At 41.3% G+C, this 18,718-nt stretch overlaps 1 protein-coding gene across 1 annotated transcript in view; it reads left to right on the top strand.

The window, feature by feature from the left end:
• Nucleotides 1-16,877, top strand: part of ache (acetylcholinesterase (Yt blood group)) — a 29,567-nt gene extending 12,690 nt beyond the window's left edge. The window contains exons 2-9 of the mRNA XM_026161342.2: nt 3,246-3,772; nt 4,013-4,236; nt 4,336-4,596; nt 6,535-6,757; nt 6,919-7,161; nt 7,590-7,782; nt 8,573-8,742; nt 13,802-16,877. Coding sequence (XP_026017127.1) covers nt 3,286-3,772; nt 4,013-4,236; nt 4,336-4,596; nt 6,535-6,757; nt 6,919-7,161; nt 7,590-7,782; nt 8,573-8,742; nt 13,802-13,923 — 1,923 coding nt within the window. The 5' untranslated portion in view covers nt 3,246-3,285 and the 3' untranslated portion in view covers nt 13,924-16,877. The remainder of the gene's footprint in view (nt 1-3,245; nt 3,773-4,012; nt 4,237-4,335; nt 4,597-6,534; nt 6,758-6,918; nt 7,162-7,589; nt 7,783-8,572; nt 8,743-13,801) is intronic.
• Nucleotides 16,878-18,718: the final 1,841 nt, after the last annotated feature.

Here is an 18,718-nt window from a genome sequence, read left to right as displayed (position 1 = left end):
TTCCAGACCAGGTGGATTGTTGTCGTATGTTAACAGAGGCTCCCATGTTGTGTGGAATTTGCTGATGGATCCGTGGAGAGTACATCTGATTTTTCAGCTTGACATTTTGCATAACATCCCTTATCCAGTGGTGATGTGATGGAGCAGTAGTAGGCTTTTAAATAAAATCAGGCGTCTCGCTAATAATGACAAAAAGGCAATGACCAGAAACAGAAGTCGCTATACCAGAGAAACAACCAAAAATTGCCACCAAGGCGAGATGCTATAGGCACAGGCTTTAGAGATGACTTCAAAACATGATGACCAGAAAAGAGCAATTTTCAGACAGGACCAAAACATATGAAGGGACGTAGCTGGAGTCTGTTTACATCTAACACACGATGGGTCAATGTTTGGAAATATTGTCGCTAGTTTAGCTTTTGAGTAACCTGTGTAACACTTTGAATTGTATTTAGGAGTGTCTTGAACATAGAAGACGAGTGGACCCTGGAATGTTTAGATCTTTCCAGAGATCTAACCGGTCTGGTGATGGTTTACATCATTGAAAATAAATAATTGATTCTTGGCAAGACCATCTGCTACTGGTTTGATGAAAGCTGCAGACAGTGAGGGGCGAGCGGGCATCGCTGCCTGGTGCCCTCTGGAGACTGAAGCTGGAGGATGTTTGGTCATTTGTTCTGAAACAAGCTGTTGGGGGATTATTTAATATTTTTAACCAGTTTATCAAAGAGTTTTTTCTGCATTTAGAGACAATATTGTGTTTTTTACTGGATGAGTAGTCTATTAAATTAATCTACGTGTATTTGTTGATGAGGGCCTACCTTTAATGAAACCAGTTGGTCAGGATGAATTAAGAGGGGGGTTATCTTCTCTAATCTCTCTGAGAGAGCTTTGCAGATTATTTTATGGTCAACATTCGTGGGAAACACAGGGTGTTTGCTGGTTTTAGCAGGAGACTAATGTTGGCAGAATTCATATTTGATGGTAGTCTGCTGTTTTCCTTGATTTCCTGCAATGGTCTGTGGAGTACTGGTGCCAGAATCGTCCAGAATTCTTTGTAGAATTATGTTGGAAATCCATCTGGACCTTATTATTGGGCAGACTTATCAGAGCTTCCTGGAGTTCGCAGGTCATGAACTCACGATTGCACTGGACATGCTCTGGAGTGAGGCTTGCTCTTATCTTTGAGATGATGTTCCCAGTTCCTGATAACAGTGCTAAAGATTCTCTCTGTCATGACTTGAGCAATTTGAGGTGCATGAGCCTCCTTTCAGGAGAGACTCACTTATATGCCTGTGCTTAATCCAGCTATTAAGCGGCTGTACCTCAGGTGGTAGAGCAGGCCACCGACTACCCGAAAGGTTGGTGTTTCAATCCAGTCTGCGTGCCGAATATCCTGGGAGATGATCGTAACCTCATGTTGCTCTCTGACACACCCATTGGAGTGTGAATGTTTAACTTTATTATGACACTCCTTGCAGGTCCAGGGTTTGCAGGTTTTATTAAGTGTACAAATAAACTTATCATTATTAAATATTTTATTTTGTTCCATTTAGCACCTTGAGTAAACCTTTGTTGTGATTTAGTGCTATATAAATAAAAACTTGTTAAAATAAGTTCATATGGTTGAAATCTCTGGATTCTGCCAGACCTGTAGTGCTTTTTCAAAATTTTCATTCAGCATTTACTGGTAATCCAGATTTTGGTGACCATTAAGTCACGTACAAGTGACACATGTTGAATGTGACACATGAAAATGAAGTTTTGTTCCAACATATATTCACATATATGCTGAGATCATATAGTGAGAGGTGGTGGACTAGTTTGTAATAAAACAGCTGTTTCTAAGGCTACGTCCACACGCACACGGGTATTTTTGAAAACACAGATTTTTCTATGTTTGATCTTTTCGTCCACACGTAAACGGCGTCTTGGGTCACTGAAAATGGAGATTTTTAAAACTTAGTTTTTGCGTTTACATGTGGACGAGGAAAACTGAGATTTAGTCGCGCAATGTCAAAGGCGTGCACCGTTTTTGACCTCACGCTGTGCTCACGTTATTGTTTACATGAGATTAATTTCTACAATGGTGGACAGAGACAAAATACTGTTGCTGTTAATCTGTCTGCAGTTTTTAAACACTGACACACACACAGTTACTGTCCCTCCATTTAGAAAGGCAGAGGCGCACGTGGCTTCTACATTCAACACAGACGCTCTCACAACTCAAATCCCAATGTCGATTTTGAATAAATTGAATTTGTAAAAAATTAAATGTATGTATGCTGTATGCATTTTGTTCATTATTAAGTTGCGAGTCTACACAACAGCCAAGCTTCTGTCTTTAGTTATTAACATTTGAAATGCACGTGTGGACGTAGCCTAAATATCTTATTTTATTGCATTCTTATTATGATTCTGTTGTGTGTCAGCTGTATCCGGGGAGGTGAAAGAGTTCCCCCTCATGTCAAAAGCGAGTCACTCCTCACTTCCCTGACACTTGATTTGAATGACTGCATCTTGTTTTTCACATACTAATGTGGACTACTCTTTATTGAAATAAACTGTGTCTGTTAGTCGACCTATTAGCACAGAAACCCACCAAACCCAAGCAGCATCATTACAGTTACAGGTCTTCTTATCCTAGAGCTGTGAAATATTTTAATGTTTGCTACCAACTAAGTGTAATTACATTCAGTCCTTCACCAAAAACATGATATACTCTTCTTAGTAAATTGATATTCACCACCTAGACATATTTATCCTGCAAATGTTAGTCTCTATTAAACATAAGCAGATTTGAATGATTAGCTTTTTAATCTGCAGTAACAGAACAAAAAGCTGTTTATGCTGGTGAAGCTCGGACTCTGTCAGACTGCTGTTGTCTCGGTGTTGAATATTTAATAAGTCTTTTCTCAGAAACCGCAGCAGGTCACATTGACGCTGGCCATGCTGCACACTGATAAACTACACCAGGACGTGCACACGCACTGAGAAAGTCTCACATAGATTCACTAGTTGCTAAAGATAGAGCATTCAATCCACCCTTGAGATGATTATTTATTTTATTGCATATGATTCTATTGGCTGTTCGGGGTTGTCTGTCCTATCCAATCTTAAATCCACACTGGTGAAACTTTCATACTTCTGTCTTTTCTCGTCTCATCTCTCCCTCCCTGATTCTGCCTGTTCTCCGTCCTCGCCTGTACTGTAATCACATTACTCTCTCTCTGTCTTCTCTGTAGATCTGAGCGTACACAGAGCATACCCTGCCATCCTTGTCTGATGAAAGAGTCACGACATCTACTTCAGATACACAGACCATATTCGCATACAAAGATGCAGCCCACTGTGGTTCTTCTCTTCTCCTCGATCTTCCTCCTGGCTTTCATCATCCCATTCTGCTTCTCCCAGAACGAGGGAGACCTGGTTGTTCAGACACGTACCGGTCGAGTTCGAGGCATCCGCCAGCTGGTGCCGGATCAGAGCTACATAACTGCTTTTCTGGGCATCCCCTTTGCTGAACCCCCACTGGGGAACCGCCGTTTCCGTCCTCCAGAACCCAAACGTCCGTGGACTGGAGTGATCGAGGCCAAGGAATACCCCAACGCGTGCTATCAGTATGTGGACACAGCATTCCCAGGCTTCCAGGGCAGTGAGATGTGGAATCCTAACAGAGACATGAATGAGGACTGCCTCTACCTCAATGTCTGGGTGCCCTCCTCGCCCAGACCTCACAACCTCACTGTCATGGTGTGGATCTATGGTGGAGGTACTTAAGAATTCACAAACCATACTGGGAATATCACTCCAATTGTCATTGGAGCACTGGGTTAGCCGTTCCTGATATATTACATTAGAAAATTCCTCGTCTGTCAGATTATTTTTTATGTAGAAGGACTGAGGATATTACGCTGGAATTCTAATCATTAAACGTCTTGAATAACAGTGATGAATTGTTGTAGTACGCTCTAATATTGTAGGTTAATGCTGTGATATTCCACGTTTCCAGGCTTCTACAGTGGATCTTCTTCTCTGGATGTGTATGATGGTCGTTACCTAGCTCACAGCGAGACAGTCATTGTGGTTTCGATGAACTACCGGATCGGTGCTTTCGGCTTCCTGGCTCTGCATGGCTCCTCCGAGGCTCCTGGCAATGTCGGCCTCCTTGACCAGAGGATGGCGCTGCAGTGGGTACAAGACAACATCCATTTCTTTGGTGGAAACCCTAAACAGGTGTGTTTCTTATTGCTTTATTTGCCTAGCCTCTGTTATGCTAGAATAATTATGAGCCTGTTTTGATTTAGTTTTCTGTTTGTTCTCTCTGTGAAACAGGTTACGATCTTTGGCGAGAGTGCTGGCGGAGCTTCAGTAGGATTCCACCTGTTGTCTCCAGACAGCCGACCCACTTTCACTAGAGCCATCCTCCAGAGCGGGGTCCCCAACTGCCCCTGGGCCTCAGTGAGTCCCGCTGAAGCCCGCAGACGTGCTACACAGCTGGCAAAGTTCGTCGGTTGCAACGGAGGCAATGACACCGAGATAATAGACTGTCTGCGCAGTAAAAGTCCACAGCAACTTATCGATCATGAGTGGCAGGTAATTTACACAAATTCTGCTTGACTTATCGTGTTGTTTGCAACGTGGACGAGAGACTTATTTTCAGTTTGATGTTCTTTAAATTCAAACCACTGGCTCTGTGATGCAATGACATGGTTTATTACCTGTGGTTCCTACTAAGTGCACAATATGTTGTTAAGGATCAAAATCAGACCGGACTCAAACGCAAGACTCTCTCAAACAGTTCAGGAGAGTGCTCCTAAGAACACAAAACAGCCCACTGCTCTCCAGCACGGGCTTCTCCAACCAAGGGCATGTAGTTAGTAAGTTTTTCTCATTCAAAGCCAAGTTGCACAAACACGGATATAAGGAGCCGTGTTTCAGTAACTGAAGACCGAAATGGGAGGTCAGACTAACGAGGACAGAGGGACCATGCCAGTATGTACCTGTATCAGTCAGGGCTGCAACTGAAGATTATGTTGGTAGTTGAACAATCTGCCAATTTTCCTTCCATTAGTCAGTTAGCCAGCGATTATTTCAACAACTCTCACAGTGCTGTGGGCAAACCTGTTCTAGTCTTCAGTCCTCACCTGCTCAAATCTGCCCACTCTGCTGTCTCGTTCCACAGAAAATTAAAATAATGAAACACATGAATTTGAAAATAATCAAATGTATTTTTAAAAGGACTCAATAGGACTGTCAAAATAAAAATCATATAAATAAAAATATTGGTTGCACAAATTAAAGTGCTATTAGTATTTAAATACAAAATAATGTGCAAATAGGAAACTAATTTGCTTTCTAGTCCAAAATAACAGGTTAACCCTGTAATGCTATAAGTTTCTGAGACCTCTGTCACATCAACATGATCAGTACTTCCCATAATTTCAAAATGTTGTGGACAAAACTATTTTTTGTCTAAAATTAACATTGTTGCCAAAAATGCCCAACGTATCGAATGCGATACAAAAAATATATAATAAAAATATATCATACACAACACGATATAGCAAAAAAAAATATTGTGGATTTTGTTTTAAGGGTTAATAAACATCTCAGTTCAAAAAAATCTGAATTTTCTGGCTATTTTTTGACGGGTTGGGTCTGACAGGGTTAACAAAGTTTATAGATGATTCAGTTCATGAATCCACAATTACTCTGAACATGTTCATCACGATCATTTACCAACAAAACAGATTTAGAAAAGACCGTTGCTCATCACATATTTGGTTATAGATCATAGTTTCTCATTAGGTGGAAGAGGTTTACTGCAATATTAAAGTGTGAGATTTAAAGATTTACTATCACGTTTCATCCTGAGAAGTTTCCGACAGCTAATGTAAACATTACTGTAAAAACATTCATATAAACAACATGTCAATGCAACCCACTAACTTGTCAAAGGAGCTTGCAAAGAAAAGCGTCTGGACTTCTTTAAGTTGCTTGTCCCTCTGTGGGGGGATTCTCCCACTAGGTTTATATCTGGGACTCTCCACCATTTGACCTCAGAACTGAAGAAGCTTCTCGGATGAGAGGTGAAACGTCTTCAAGCAACTTAAAGAAGTCCAGACGCTTTTCTTTGCAAGCTCCTTTGACTACGATGACCTGGATGACTGAGAACCTTCACAGACAACCCACTAACTTCATAAAACTGACCCATTTGGACATCGCAGCTCCAGCGTGCCAGCGTTTTAAATGCTCGTGCACTGCATCAGTGCTGTCATGGAAGGAAAGCTCTGCTTTGCACAGTCTGCATTTAACTTTGTTTGCTGTTACATGCTTCCACATTTTTTTAAATCTCCCCGTTGCCAAATCTTTATAATCGACGACGTCATGTTGACGAATCGTTGCAGCCCCAGTACCAGTATGTAAAAGTCACACAAAAGGAGTAGCTTGGTTCTGGAGTAGAAAGTAGCACTTCTTGGTGTTCAATGTTGCGTTATTTCACAGTCCCATGTGGGTTTGTAATCCATGCAGGTTCTGCCATGGTCCGCTCTGTTCCGATTTTCATTTGTGCCTGTTGTGGATGGCGAGTTTCTGCCCGACACTCCTGAGGCCATGCTCAACTCAGGGAACTTTAAAGACACGCAGATTCTCCTCGGCGTTAATCAGAATGAAGGCTCCTACTTCCTGCTGTATGGAGCACCAGGCTTCAGCAAGGACAACGACAGTCTGATCTCCAGAGAGGACTTCCTGGAAAGTAAGTTCTCCAAAATCATGTTTGTTTTTTGGATGGATATATGTAACTGAGCAGAGAGAATTGTATAAATCCATCCAAAACATTCAAGTTAATTCTGCTTCAGGTTATTACGGCACAGTTTTACTTCTATCTTGTTAAAAACTTCAGTGTCACTCTTCCAGGTGTTAGGCTGAGCGTACCTCATGCTAATGATATCGGCCTGGAAGCAGTGGTGCTGCAGTACACCGACTGGATGGATGAGAATAATGAGATAAAAAACCGTGATGCCATGGATGACATTGTCGGTGACCACAACGTCATCTGCCCGCTGGCCCACTTCGCTCGCTCTTATGCACAACACAATGCCCTCAAGGCTAATGTGGGTGGCATCAACTTTGGTGGGGTGAACAGTGGAAACTCACAAGGTAGGATACCCGAGTACCAGTGTGGTCTGACAGATCTAGAAGTATATATATCCCATACCCAGACACGCTACTGTTTGAATGACCTGCTTTCTGTTGATAGAACAATTTGGTACGATACTTAAATTAAACTGTGCGTTAAATTTCATGTTTTCACTTTTTAATGCAGATGATAGCTGTTTAAAATATGCTATAATGTGCAGGACAACTTTACAACAATTTAATCTGCATTTGTCATGTAAGCGAAACTGTTGATACTCTGATGATAGATCAGTAAAATATTCTAGTTGGAAAAATGATTTATTTTTTAACTGTCCTTGTAAAAGATTAAAACATATCTGTAGTTTCTGAGTAAAAATGAAATAATAATGATGATTAATTATTTATAATTGTAATTTTCATGCATTTTCTTCCACCATTTATTTCTTAAGGAGGGATGTATCTTTACCTTTTCGATCACCGGGCATCCAATCTGGCCTGGCCAGAATGGATGGGGGTGATCCATGGCTATGAGATTGAATTTGTTTTCGGGCTGCCACTGGTGAAGAGACTCAACTACACCCGAGATGAGGAGAAGCTAAGCCGACGTATGATGAAATATTGGGCCAACTTTGCTCGGACTGGGTGAGGCCACAAAAAAAAACTACCTATGGAATCAGGGTCTATGTCCACGTCCAGTCTTTTTTATGCAAATGCACCTCAGCAGCCATGTTTTTCAGTCAAAATAAATAATGCAGGAAAAGCTGTATGAGTAAGCAGCCCTTTAATTCCTGTGAGACTGCAGGTTAATGAGTCTTGACATGAATTTGGAGGCACAGAGAGCTTCTCCTGACAGTTAACCCTCATGCTACTTGGCTTAAAGGAAAGGCTTTAATAAGTAAATGTTAACACTGTGAGGTACACAGTGGGGGAAATTAAATTATTTGATCTCCTTTTGAAATTGTATCCAGTTACAAAGAATTGAGAAAGCTACAATTTATTTTAATAGTAGCATAAACTGTCAGCAAAAACAAAACATTCTGTAACAGTTACAAATTCATGTGCATTTTAGTGAGTGATCAGTATCACAACAACAGTCGCCTCAAGGCGCTTTATATTGTAAGGTAGACCCTACAATAATACAGACAAAAATGAAATGAAATGAAATAAAATTTAGTGATCCTTAGTGAGCACCTACATGTTTGAGCTTGAAACAACTCAGATATGATTATCTGAATATGTTTCTCATTGAGAAAAATGGCTTTGTTCTGCGCCATGCTGCAATGGAACATGAAGTAGTGATGCACTACGAGTACCGACATCGACTGCAAGCAGAATTGTTGTGAATCTAACAGTTAGTTTGGAGATCATTTTACTGCTTTTTCGTTTGATTTAGTTGTAATTGTAATATCCTTTCTTGTTCTGTCTGTATCAGAAATCCCAATGACGTGCAGGGAGATAGAGGGAAACGCTGGCCTGTGTTTACCGTCAGCGAACAAAAACACGTTGGCCTCAACACCGAATCACTCAAGATTCACAAAGGTTTGCGAAACCAGATGTGCGCATTCTGGAATCGCTTCCTGCCACGCCTTCTCAATATTACTGGTAAATACTATTAAATATTACTTCATCTCTACACTTGAAATCTGTACTGAATGCAGGTCTTCACTTATGTTCCACTTAAAATTATGACACTTCTCACTGGATGCATGATACAAGAATTATTTTAAACTAAAGTGGAGCTTTCCCACATAGCAGGCAGGTCTGGCCCGGATCTGGTGTCAAGCCGGCACTGCTGGCTGACTTCTGGCACGGTAAGTGGTATGTCATCCAGATATGGGCCAGGCCTGGCGTAGATGGCACTGTTTATGTGATGGCATGCTCATAAAAAACAGGTCTGGCCCGGATCCGGCATCAAGCTGGCACTTCTTACTGACTGGTGTCATGGCAGGGTGTATGTCAACCAGATGTGGGCCAGGTCTGGCAGTGATGGCACTATTCATGTTCCTATTTTCCTATTTTAGTTAGAGGACCCAAATGCCTTGTTGCAATACTATACTGCTATGGTAGCCAACGTTTCAATTGCAGGTTTGACAGGTTTGTGCGTTTACACTTTATCCAAAACCTAGTGATGGTTTACTCATGGTCACCACCGGGTGGCTGTAGCTCAGGAAGTAGAGCAGGTCACCTACTGATTGGAAGGTTAGTGGTTCGACCCCTGGCTCCTCCAGTCGGCATGTCAAGAGTGTGAATGAATGCAGTTAGGAAGCGCTCGGTTCAGAGAAAGTGGGTGAATGTGGCATGTTGTATAGAGCACTTTGAGTAATCCGGGAGAGTAGAAAAGTGCTATATAAGAATCAGGCCATTCACTGTCTCAACAGAGTTTCGTCATGTTACTTTTGCACTATTATGTTCCGGCACATGTTGTTATTACATGGCTTGATTAAGGTACACATTAGGCTGACATCTGGGGCCAGAGCTGAAACTGTTCTGGGCCAGCACAGGACCACCAGTGTGTCTGCAACTGGCCCATGTGGGGGCCACCTCTGGCAAACCAGATCTGGGCCACCAAAGGGCCGTCATTCTTTGCAGTATGTGGGTCATGTGTAAGTTGTGTGCAGCCATGGGCCAGTTGCAGACACACTGGTGGTCAGCCTAATGTGTACCTGTATCATTCTTTGCAGTATGTGGGCGAGATCCGTGAAATACCAATTTTGCTATGTGGGATGTAGCAGCTTGTGTCAGTTCGTTGTTTTGTTTTTCTTAAATAAATGCAGCTCCTCCTGATTGGTGTCAGATGGTTGACTCCCCCCTTGAAAACTGTTCGTGGTGTTGATTTCAGACCATGAAATTATTTCATCATATCTTTATATGTAACCCCAAGTTTTGAAAATTTGGGACATTGTGTAAAATGTAAATTTAAGAGAAGAATGGAGCGACATGAAAATCTCATAACCCCTAGTCATTCACAATAGAAAACAGAAACTCTATCAAACTGAAGAGTAGACAATAAAGCAGTTTTCAAATTGATGATAATACAACACATCATAACAAAGTGGGAGAGGACCACATTTACCATTGTGTAGCATCAACTATTGGGGTGGCTGTGGCTGAGAAGGTAGTAAAGTTGGTGGTTTAAAGCACTTTGACGGCTCAAGTAGAGTAAAAAGTGCTATTTACGGACCAGTTCATTCCCTCTGTATTGAACGACACTCTGAGGAGAGCAGTTGCTGGACTTTTGGGAGGGGAAAGCTCTCCCATTGATGTCTGGTACAGGATTCAAGCTGCTAAACAGTAAAAAGAGACACTTTCTATTTTGTGAAAAACATTAGCTCTGTTTGAAGTTGATTGCAGCAATACATATCAAAAGTTGGAAACACTAACTCTAAAGGCTTAGAAAGCAAGAGCTTCTAAAAATAGAACAGCTTGAAGATCATTTTGCAACTAATTAGGTTAACTGGCACCAGCACAGTAACATGACTGGATATTAAAAGGCAGGCGGAATTTCTCAGAAGTAAAGACGGGCAGTGTTCTCCAAGCTTTTTCTGTCACGTGACAGTGAAATGGAGCTTCGCCAGTCTGCAGAAAGCTGCATCTACAGATTGTGGAAGAGTGTCTACTTAATAGTCCTCAATGTAAAATTGCAAAGATTTGGATGTCTTATTACTTACAGTATATTACTGTATGTCCTTAAAAGATCATGGGAGAAATCTCTGTGCACGAGGGACAACGTGAAAATCAATCTTGGATACTGATCAGGCAGCACTGCATTAAAAAAAACAGACATGATTCTGATATTTATCCAGAAATCACAGTATGTAAAAGGAGTTTACCATACCATCCACAAATGCAGGTTAAACCTCTGCCATAGAAAAACTAATCCAATATGGTCTGGGGGAACATGGAGAACTGTGGTCAGATGAATCAAAATTTCAAATTCGTTTAGGAAAACATGGACCCTGCATCTCTTGACCTAAGGAGGTATCTGGTTTGTTTAGCATGGATTTGGTATGTTACACAGACCTTTTATCAATGCTAAAAGGTATGTACAGCATTTAGAGCAAATAAACTCTTTAAACTTGGTTCTGTCCCAACTTCAAGATGCATTGCTGTCATCAAATTTAAAATGACTGTATTTTTTCTTTCTAAAATGTTACTCATGTTCTCATTTTAAGCATTTGATATGTTTTCTGCCAGTCTTCTAGCTTGCTTACTTGCCACAGTGCACTGTGCCACCTACCAATAGAAAGGAAAAAATAATGTGCACATTTCCACGAGAGAAATCCCACGCCTGATTGTATCCTAGCCATTCTATCCTCGCTTTTTACATCCAACACAAAAACTGCAGTCGTGGTGCTTTCGATTGTACTCAGAACTCGGAAATTCTGCCTTCTGAATAGGAAGATGTAGGTAACACCAGACTGCAGATGAGCTGCATACAGGGCTGGACTGGGACAAAAAAAATTGTCCCGGGCATTTTGACTAGACACCCACCCACCATTATAGGAAAAATCTTAAAGCCTTTGAATGAAAATAAACACTGTTGTGACAGTGATGTACACTGTTCTGATGGTATATATGCATCAATCTATCAATCGTTTGTTGTAAGACTCAGATAATTATTTTTTTAAAAGTGAGACATTTTAAATGAGAATAAGAAAGAAAAGTATTTCTTTGTGCCCCCCTTTCCCTTTTAATGCCCTACATGGACCCCTGGCAACACTTTGCTAGATCCGCCCCTGCACAGTTACCAGCTGTCAGCTACCTAAAAAAGGATCCTGGTGTTATTTGTCTCTCACAAACAGTTCATAACTTCCCTTCAACTCATTCATGTCACCTAAAAGGTAAACCTGTTTCTCCATCACAGCTCTGATGATTCAGTAAGGACATCTCCTGGTTTCATCTTCATGTTTCCCTCTCATCACATAACCAAACCGACATCATGACCAGCAGCTTTACAGCTGTGGCTCCAGCAAACATCAGCTGATACTAGAAAGTAATATTAAATAAATTCTAACAACAGCTGATCAAGCTTAAACATGCTGCTGTTGTTTAGCGCGACATCCGCTGGTTTCCTCTTTCTGGCGCAAAGTGGGCGATAAACAAACAAGAGAGAAAAGCCGATCAGCTGATCATTGATCAGTTTCATGACTGAAGTAGAAACAGGAGAGGGAGGGTGAGAGGATGAGAGAAGAAGAGGCAGCTGTGCAGCAAAGACACAGAGTAACTCCAGCTTTGTGCCTTTTTCATTGTAGCTGAAGTCCGGGACAAACTGTGTTTCTTTTCACCTCAATAAGAAACGCGTAATATTTTCTCTGAATACCAGACGATTCCGTTTTTTTACAGGACGGTTGGCAGTAATTAACCTTATGAACAAAATAAAGTTCAACATCAGTAACATAGCACCCACCCAGCTGTATAGAAACTCCGTCATGCTAGCTAACACGCAGTACGAAAAAGTCAGCATAACGAAAATAAACTCCACCTAAACTTGGTTTATATCTGACCCAGAGAGACTGCAGTTTATAACTTCTTACCTGAAGTTCAGTTCACCTGATACTCGGACCGGCGGCCGCTTCGGGTCTCTCCTCTTGCCTCCCTTTTCCTTCATCCACCTGCTGGCTTCCACCACTTGCTAATGTTATTGAATCTGTGGACGCTCCGCGATAGCCACCACACGAAGTAACGAATAACGAGCCTATCTAAATCCCAGTAACGAGTAACGCATTCCCGGTTTTGGCATAATAACTAGTTACTGTGCTTGTTACCACAATAATAACGTAGTTACTGTAACGCGTTACTTAATAACGCGTTAGTCCTAACACTGATCATAAGTTATCTAAGTGACTTGTATATCATGTTTAACCTGAGTGGCGAAAGACCGCGGGGGTCTGAAAACGATGTGCCGGGAGTCCAGTGTTCTCACCGGCTCTAGTGAGCCTTGAACCCTCTAGTTATCGAGCTGGTGGGTAACGTCTCCGAAAACATCGCCGAACTTTTCCAAATATGTGGTGTCTTGATAAACTGAGCAGATATTTGAGGTTTACACAGCTACATTCTCGCCTGAAAATATCTTAAAAGTTTATTTTGTGACCCAGAAAGAGTAATAAGAGTAATATTAAAACTAACTAGCTGCCACCATTGTTGGAAACTGCAATTGGCTTTAGCTAATTAAAAAAAAAAAAAAGGCAAAGAACAAGGTGCGCATTAGGTTTGGAAGATGGGATAGGTTGGCCACGAAGGATTCACCCGACCCATCCTTCAAATCTGGGGAAATGAAGGACGCATTCGTCAGACCCATTTGGAGGAGTTTTTGAATTTGCACAGCCTTCCTCGTGTCACTGAAACGTAATTGGGCTACAAATGCGGTTCCTGAATTTGGACACAGCTCCGATACCGGTCACTGCTGCTTCTTCTTCTTCGGGGTTTAACGGCAGCTGGCATCCTTGTACATGCAGTGCTGCCATCTTCTGTTTCAGTCCGTTATTACACTCTTAAATCCTGCTACTTATTCCTGCGTCTTTTGGGATCTTACAAAGCTTCAAACGACGGATCGACTATTAAAACTATCAACGAATCGTGACTAGTCGACAAATCGTGGCAGCCCTACTTCAAGCTCAACTGCTAACTGTTTTTGCTGTTCTGTCTCTGTTTCTTCTCTCAGACAACATAGATGAGGCAGAACGTCAGTGGAAGGTGGAGTTTCACCGCTGGTCTTCCTACATGATGCACTGGAAGAGTCAGTTTGACCACTACAGCAAGCAGGAGCGCTGCACTGACCTCTGAGCGCCTCAGCGAGGAGACGACGGAGAGAAGAGCGGCGAGCGAGCCGTGGCTGTTTTCCTCCATAGTTCCTGAGTGAAGGCTGACATCTTTTTGTGGTTCTTTTGGTTCACAGCATACACAAGCAGAGGCACTGTTGTCATTTATTTATATTATTTATAATATTTATTGTTTTGTTTTTTTATTTGTGTATGTGTGTCTGTGGAACTTAAGGGCTGTGGAGTAAAACTTGTCATTGGAGGAGTAAAGATGCGTCATTACCTCGAATGTGTGTGCGTAACTATGTGTGCGTCTCAGAAACCGCCCAGTTTGACTCAGATAACTTAACTGACCCGTCACACTGCTCCACTACGGATTTACTGTAACCTCACTCATCTCTGTGGTCATCTCGTCACTTTTTTTGCTTTCTGGGGATTTCTTCTTTCCAACATATCAGTTGTATTTTTGGTCTCATCACTGTTTTGTTTCTCTTTTATTTATTTAGTTATTTTTATTAATACTGTTACAACCACTACTCCCATTACCTGTACTGGCCTTGCTTTGTTTGTGTGTTTCTCCTGTGGTAAGCCATATACTATTTTGCATTTATCTAACTGTTGCTGTGTGTGAAAATATCTGATTCCTCACATTTTACTCAATGTTAAAACTGCTGTATTCTAGTTTGATGTGAGACGTAGATAGTATATTACATCCAGACCAACTGACTGGTGCCTAACTCGCATTATATTACAAGTTCACTCAGTTTCACAGTTGAATGGAAACAGAAACGAGTCCCGTTGATGTTTATGGGTCCTCTTGAGCATCACCTGTCTGTTGAAGCGCGTCGGTGCTCAATTCTTCTAAATGTTCAGCCTTCCTGTGAGGGTCGATTCTTCTGCACAACTGCACTGAATTGTGCATGTGTGCGTGGCCACCCAGTGTCCTTCACAGGGGTCCCGTGTGCCACTCATGTGTGAGACAGTAAGCTCGATCTTTCTTTTCCTCCTTTTTTCTGTCACTCCTGTTTGTCTTCCACCACAACAACCCTTCATCCAGTCCCTCTCTCTGCTTTCTGCCTCTCCATCTTCCTTCCCTTTTATTGTCCTCTCCACTCTAGTTGTCATCTTCATCTCTAATAAACCTCCACCCACCCTCATTTCTTTCTTACTCTTTTCCTTTATCCATTATTCCCGCCTCTCCCTTCCTGTTTCTCACTTTTATGTTAGGCCTTTTCCATTCCTCGTTTGTTTCCTTTCGCTCCCTCCTTTTAGTTATTCCTTATTCATCATCTGCCGTATCTGTCCCTCCTTCCTTGTCGGCTCTGTTACATCACTGCTCCCTCTCCCTTCCCCCTTCCTTGGTGCTCCTGCTTTGTTGTTAGTCTAATGGAGGTAGAGTAATTCACTCAGCTGCAGGATAATGTGGCAGAGTACTGGCTCAGCCTCTGGCCTGCTAGCCAACAGGACCTGCTGAATGCAGAGGTGGAGAAGTGATGGGAAAATGACAAGACAGAGAAATGCACTCCTATGTCACAAAAGTAATACAGATATGCACTGATCATTTGAAAACTCAGATGTGCATTTTGTTACATCCAGGGCCATAAAAAGACGTTTGCATGTTCGATCCTGTGATTTGGTTGCAAACACTCATGTGTGGCAGCATTCACCTGCATTTGAAAGAAAATCAAGAAAAAGACTTTTAACCTTTAACTTGATGCTCACAATTTTCCCATTTCTGGGTGCTTCGGTGACCCAAGCCGCCTCTTACTCTTACTTAATGACGATAATCTTATATTTGCATATCTTATGAAAGAAGTCGGAGCCTGCATCGTTCCCTGTGTTGTGAGCATGTTATACTGAAGAATCAAGACAGTTTAGTCAGATTACAACCTTGTTTGCGTAGGATCCAGATACCGTTTGTTCCCCTTATCTTTGTTAAGATATGTTGCCTCATGAGTTATTATTAGTTTAGCAGTAAATGATTCACTTTACATCCAGTTGTCTTGTTTACACAAGACCTGTGATACGAGCTCGGTCACCTGGCAGGTTGTTATTCATCCATATTTTCTGCACACTAAATAACTTGTGAATATTTATTAAAGTAATATTTGCATTCAAATCTATTATATTCTACATTAAAAGTATAATCGTACAAGACTTTGGGGCAACTCTGCCTGAGTTATGAGTCACTACCACCCATATCACTGTGTATGTATGTGTGTTATCACTGTACTTCTGTCAGCCTTTCTTACATTTCCATTTGAGTATTGTGAGGGAGCTGAAGCGACGCTCTGATTAGCTGTTGGCTGCCCCAGCACAGTGTCCCCGTTGGCATGTAAAGCTCCTATTTGTGGCTCAGTCGTGTAGTCTAGCTTTAAAAAGAACTAAATATGACAAAAAAAAGTATTGTACATGTGTAAAATACCAGTAAAGAGTGCATGTTTGAAAGGCCATGTGACTGACACCTCCTCCCTCCAGCTCCTCTCGGACAGAGAGATCCTGCTTAAGCCACTTCTATCGAGTCCTTGTGCATGTCCAGAAGCCCATCATCTGCAGTGTATCCTACCAAACTCTGACTGTTATATTCTGTGAAATTTGTACTTTCAACAAGCCTATTATCCAGTATCTCATGTAAGGTACGTTTGATGTTAGCAATAACAGAAATGCATCAGTAAAGGAATATATTTGATATTTAACGCAGTGAAAATAAAACGTGATAAAACAGCAACGATGAGGGGCAGAGTCATTTTAAAAGCAATATTTATTCAAAGTATGAACTTAATATGAGTGCCGATGACTATTTTCTTGTATAAACTGTTTGTTTGACTCCTTTTCAGTCCTCTGCCTCATCGTTGTTTGTTTCAGTCACTGGTACTGTAAGTGTTGAAGGCTTCTGTAGCTTCCCAGTATGTCTCTGTGTATGACGAACGCTGACTTTATTAAGCTATAGCAACAGAAATAAAGGGAGCCTGCTGTCGATCTCAAGTTTTTTATTGAATCTCAGCACGTACCGACAGACACACAAGTTTTAGTCTCCGTCTGGACTATAAAAAGTGTCCCGTGTGAAGATTTTTAGTCTGCAGCACTGAAACAGACACACTTCAGAATAAGACCGTGCAGAACACAACTACTAAACATTTCAGTCGTTTGATTATCTCTCAACTTTTAATAGTTTAGGTGATGCAAAACACTGAGCCAGCCTTGCTGCTCCAACAGTATTTGAATAGTACTGTCGCCTAGAAATGAGAATAAAATCCATCAGTTGTTGTGACAATAAAGACATCACAGTCTTGAAGTCATTCACACAAAGTTAATAATGAATGTGTGAATGCAAATACATTGTTGCAAATGATTGACGATGTGTGCAAACGTTTCACAGCTACTCTGTCATCTGCTGAAATATATGAACATATAGTTTAATACTGACTCACTCTGAACCTTGTGAGTAGTTGAGCCTCCTGGTTTATCATCGAGCAGCACAGGATAAGGCAAACATTTCTGTGATGCTGTTTAATCCTTTGAACAAGAAATTAGTTTTGAATTATCACTTTAAACCGTGTGGGACTGAACCAAATGAGAACTAATAAAGTTTGGTAAAACTGGCACACACACAATAATGACACTAACAAAAACGTCAAAGCTTTCTGGAGCGGAAATATGGAAGATGGAGTTCCACTGTGTCCAATCAGGACGTGGATTAACTGCCTCGGTGGGTCTGCTGGATTAATATTAATGTCAAAATGACAGTTTATAAACATGAGATGCTGTGAAATTGTGACAAAAACACAGGAGTCGACTTTTCTAAATAATAAAGTAGATTCATCCAAATAAGACCGAAATAACAAATGTGTTGTTTGATTGAGTTTGTGATGAACAGCAGAATGTTTCTATGCATCCTGAATTATTCATTCACTCACGCATTTAAAGCGAGCAGGAATGTTCAGGGAAATCTGATGCCAAAATCTTAGAGAGCACTGAAAATAATCCAGTAATTTTCTTTCGGTTCTTTGATGTCGGCAGCACCAGCAGAGGGCAGCAAACCCGGTGTCTTACTTTCTTAAACCAAAATAATTCACATAAATCAGCCTCAAATATGAGGAAACTTACCTTCTGCTGTTTTTAAAGGTTCCATGTGATCAAATACTACGCTGTAGTATAGCAGGATAGTATAATAGCAGCTCATATGCAACGGAGGGAAAAAAAGACTGAATAAGAAAAACAATATTTACAAATATGACCTAAATGGTAAATTTAGGTCATATTCAGATAGATTAACAGTAGTTTTAGTTGTCAATAAGCCACTAAAACTACTGTTAATCTAACTGATTAATAGCTGCCTTGGGAGCCACCATCTGGAGGAGGAGCAAAAGGAGGACAAAAATATGTTGTTATTGCTCCTTATCTGTTCGCTGCTGATATCATAAAGTGCGCTCCACACAAGTTCTGGCACAGAGGCAGCAGGTGATGCATTGCTCACACTGCTACGTAAGAATTAAGTATCAGTAACCATTTTATGGATGTTTCCTGTAACTTATTGAGGCAACAAGTGAGGAACAATGAGCTACACCTTAGAGACAAAGACTCTGAGAGGGGTGATCAGTTCAAGTATCTCAGGGTCATATTCACGAGTAATGGGAGGAAGGACCAGGAGATTGACAGACGGATTGGTGATGCGGATGCAGCGATATGGATGCTCTACCGGTCTATCGTGGTGAACAAAGAGCTGAGCGTAAAAACGAAACTCTATATTTACCAGTCGATGTTTATCCCTACTCTCACCCATTGTCAGGACACGCTGGAGAGATTATATCTCAGCTGGC

The sequence above is a fragment of the Astatotilapia calliptera genome, chromosome 3 (genome assembly GCF_964374335.1).
Source record: "Astatotilapia calliptera chromosome 3, fAstCal68.1, whole genome shotgun sequence".
Lineage (NCBI taxonomy): Eukaryota > Metazoa > Chordata > Actinopteri > Cichliformes > Cichlidae > Astatotilapia > Astatotilapia calliptera.
This window is presented reverse-complemented; position numbering and strand designations above follow the sequence as displayed.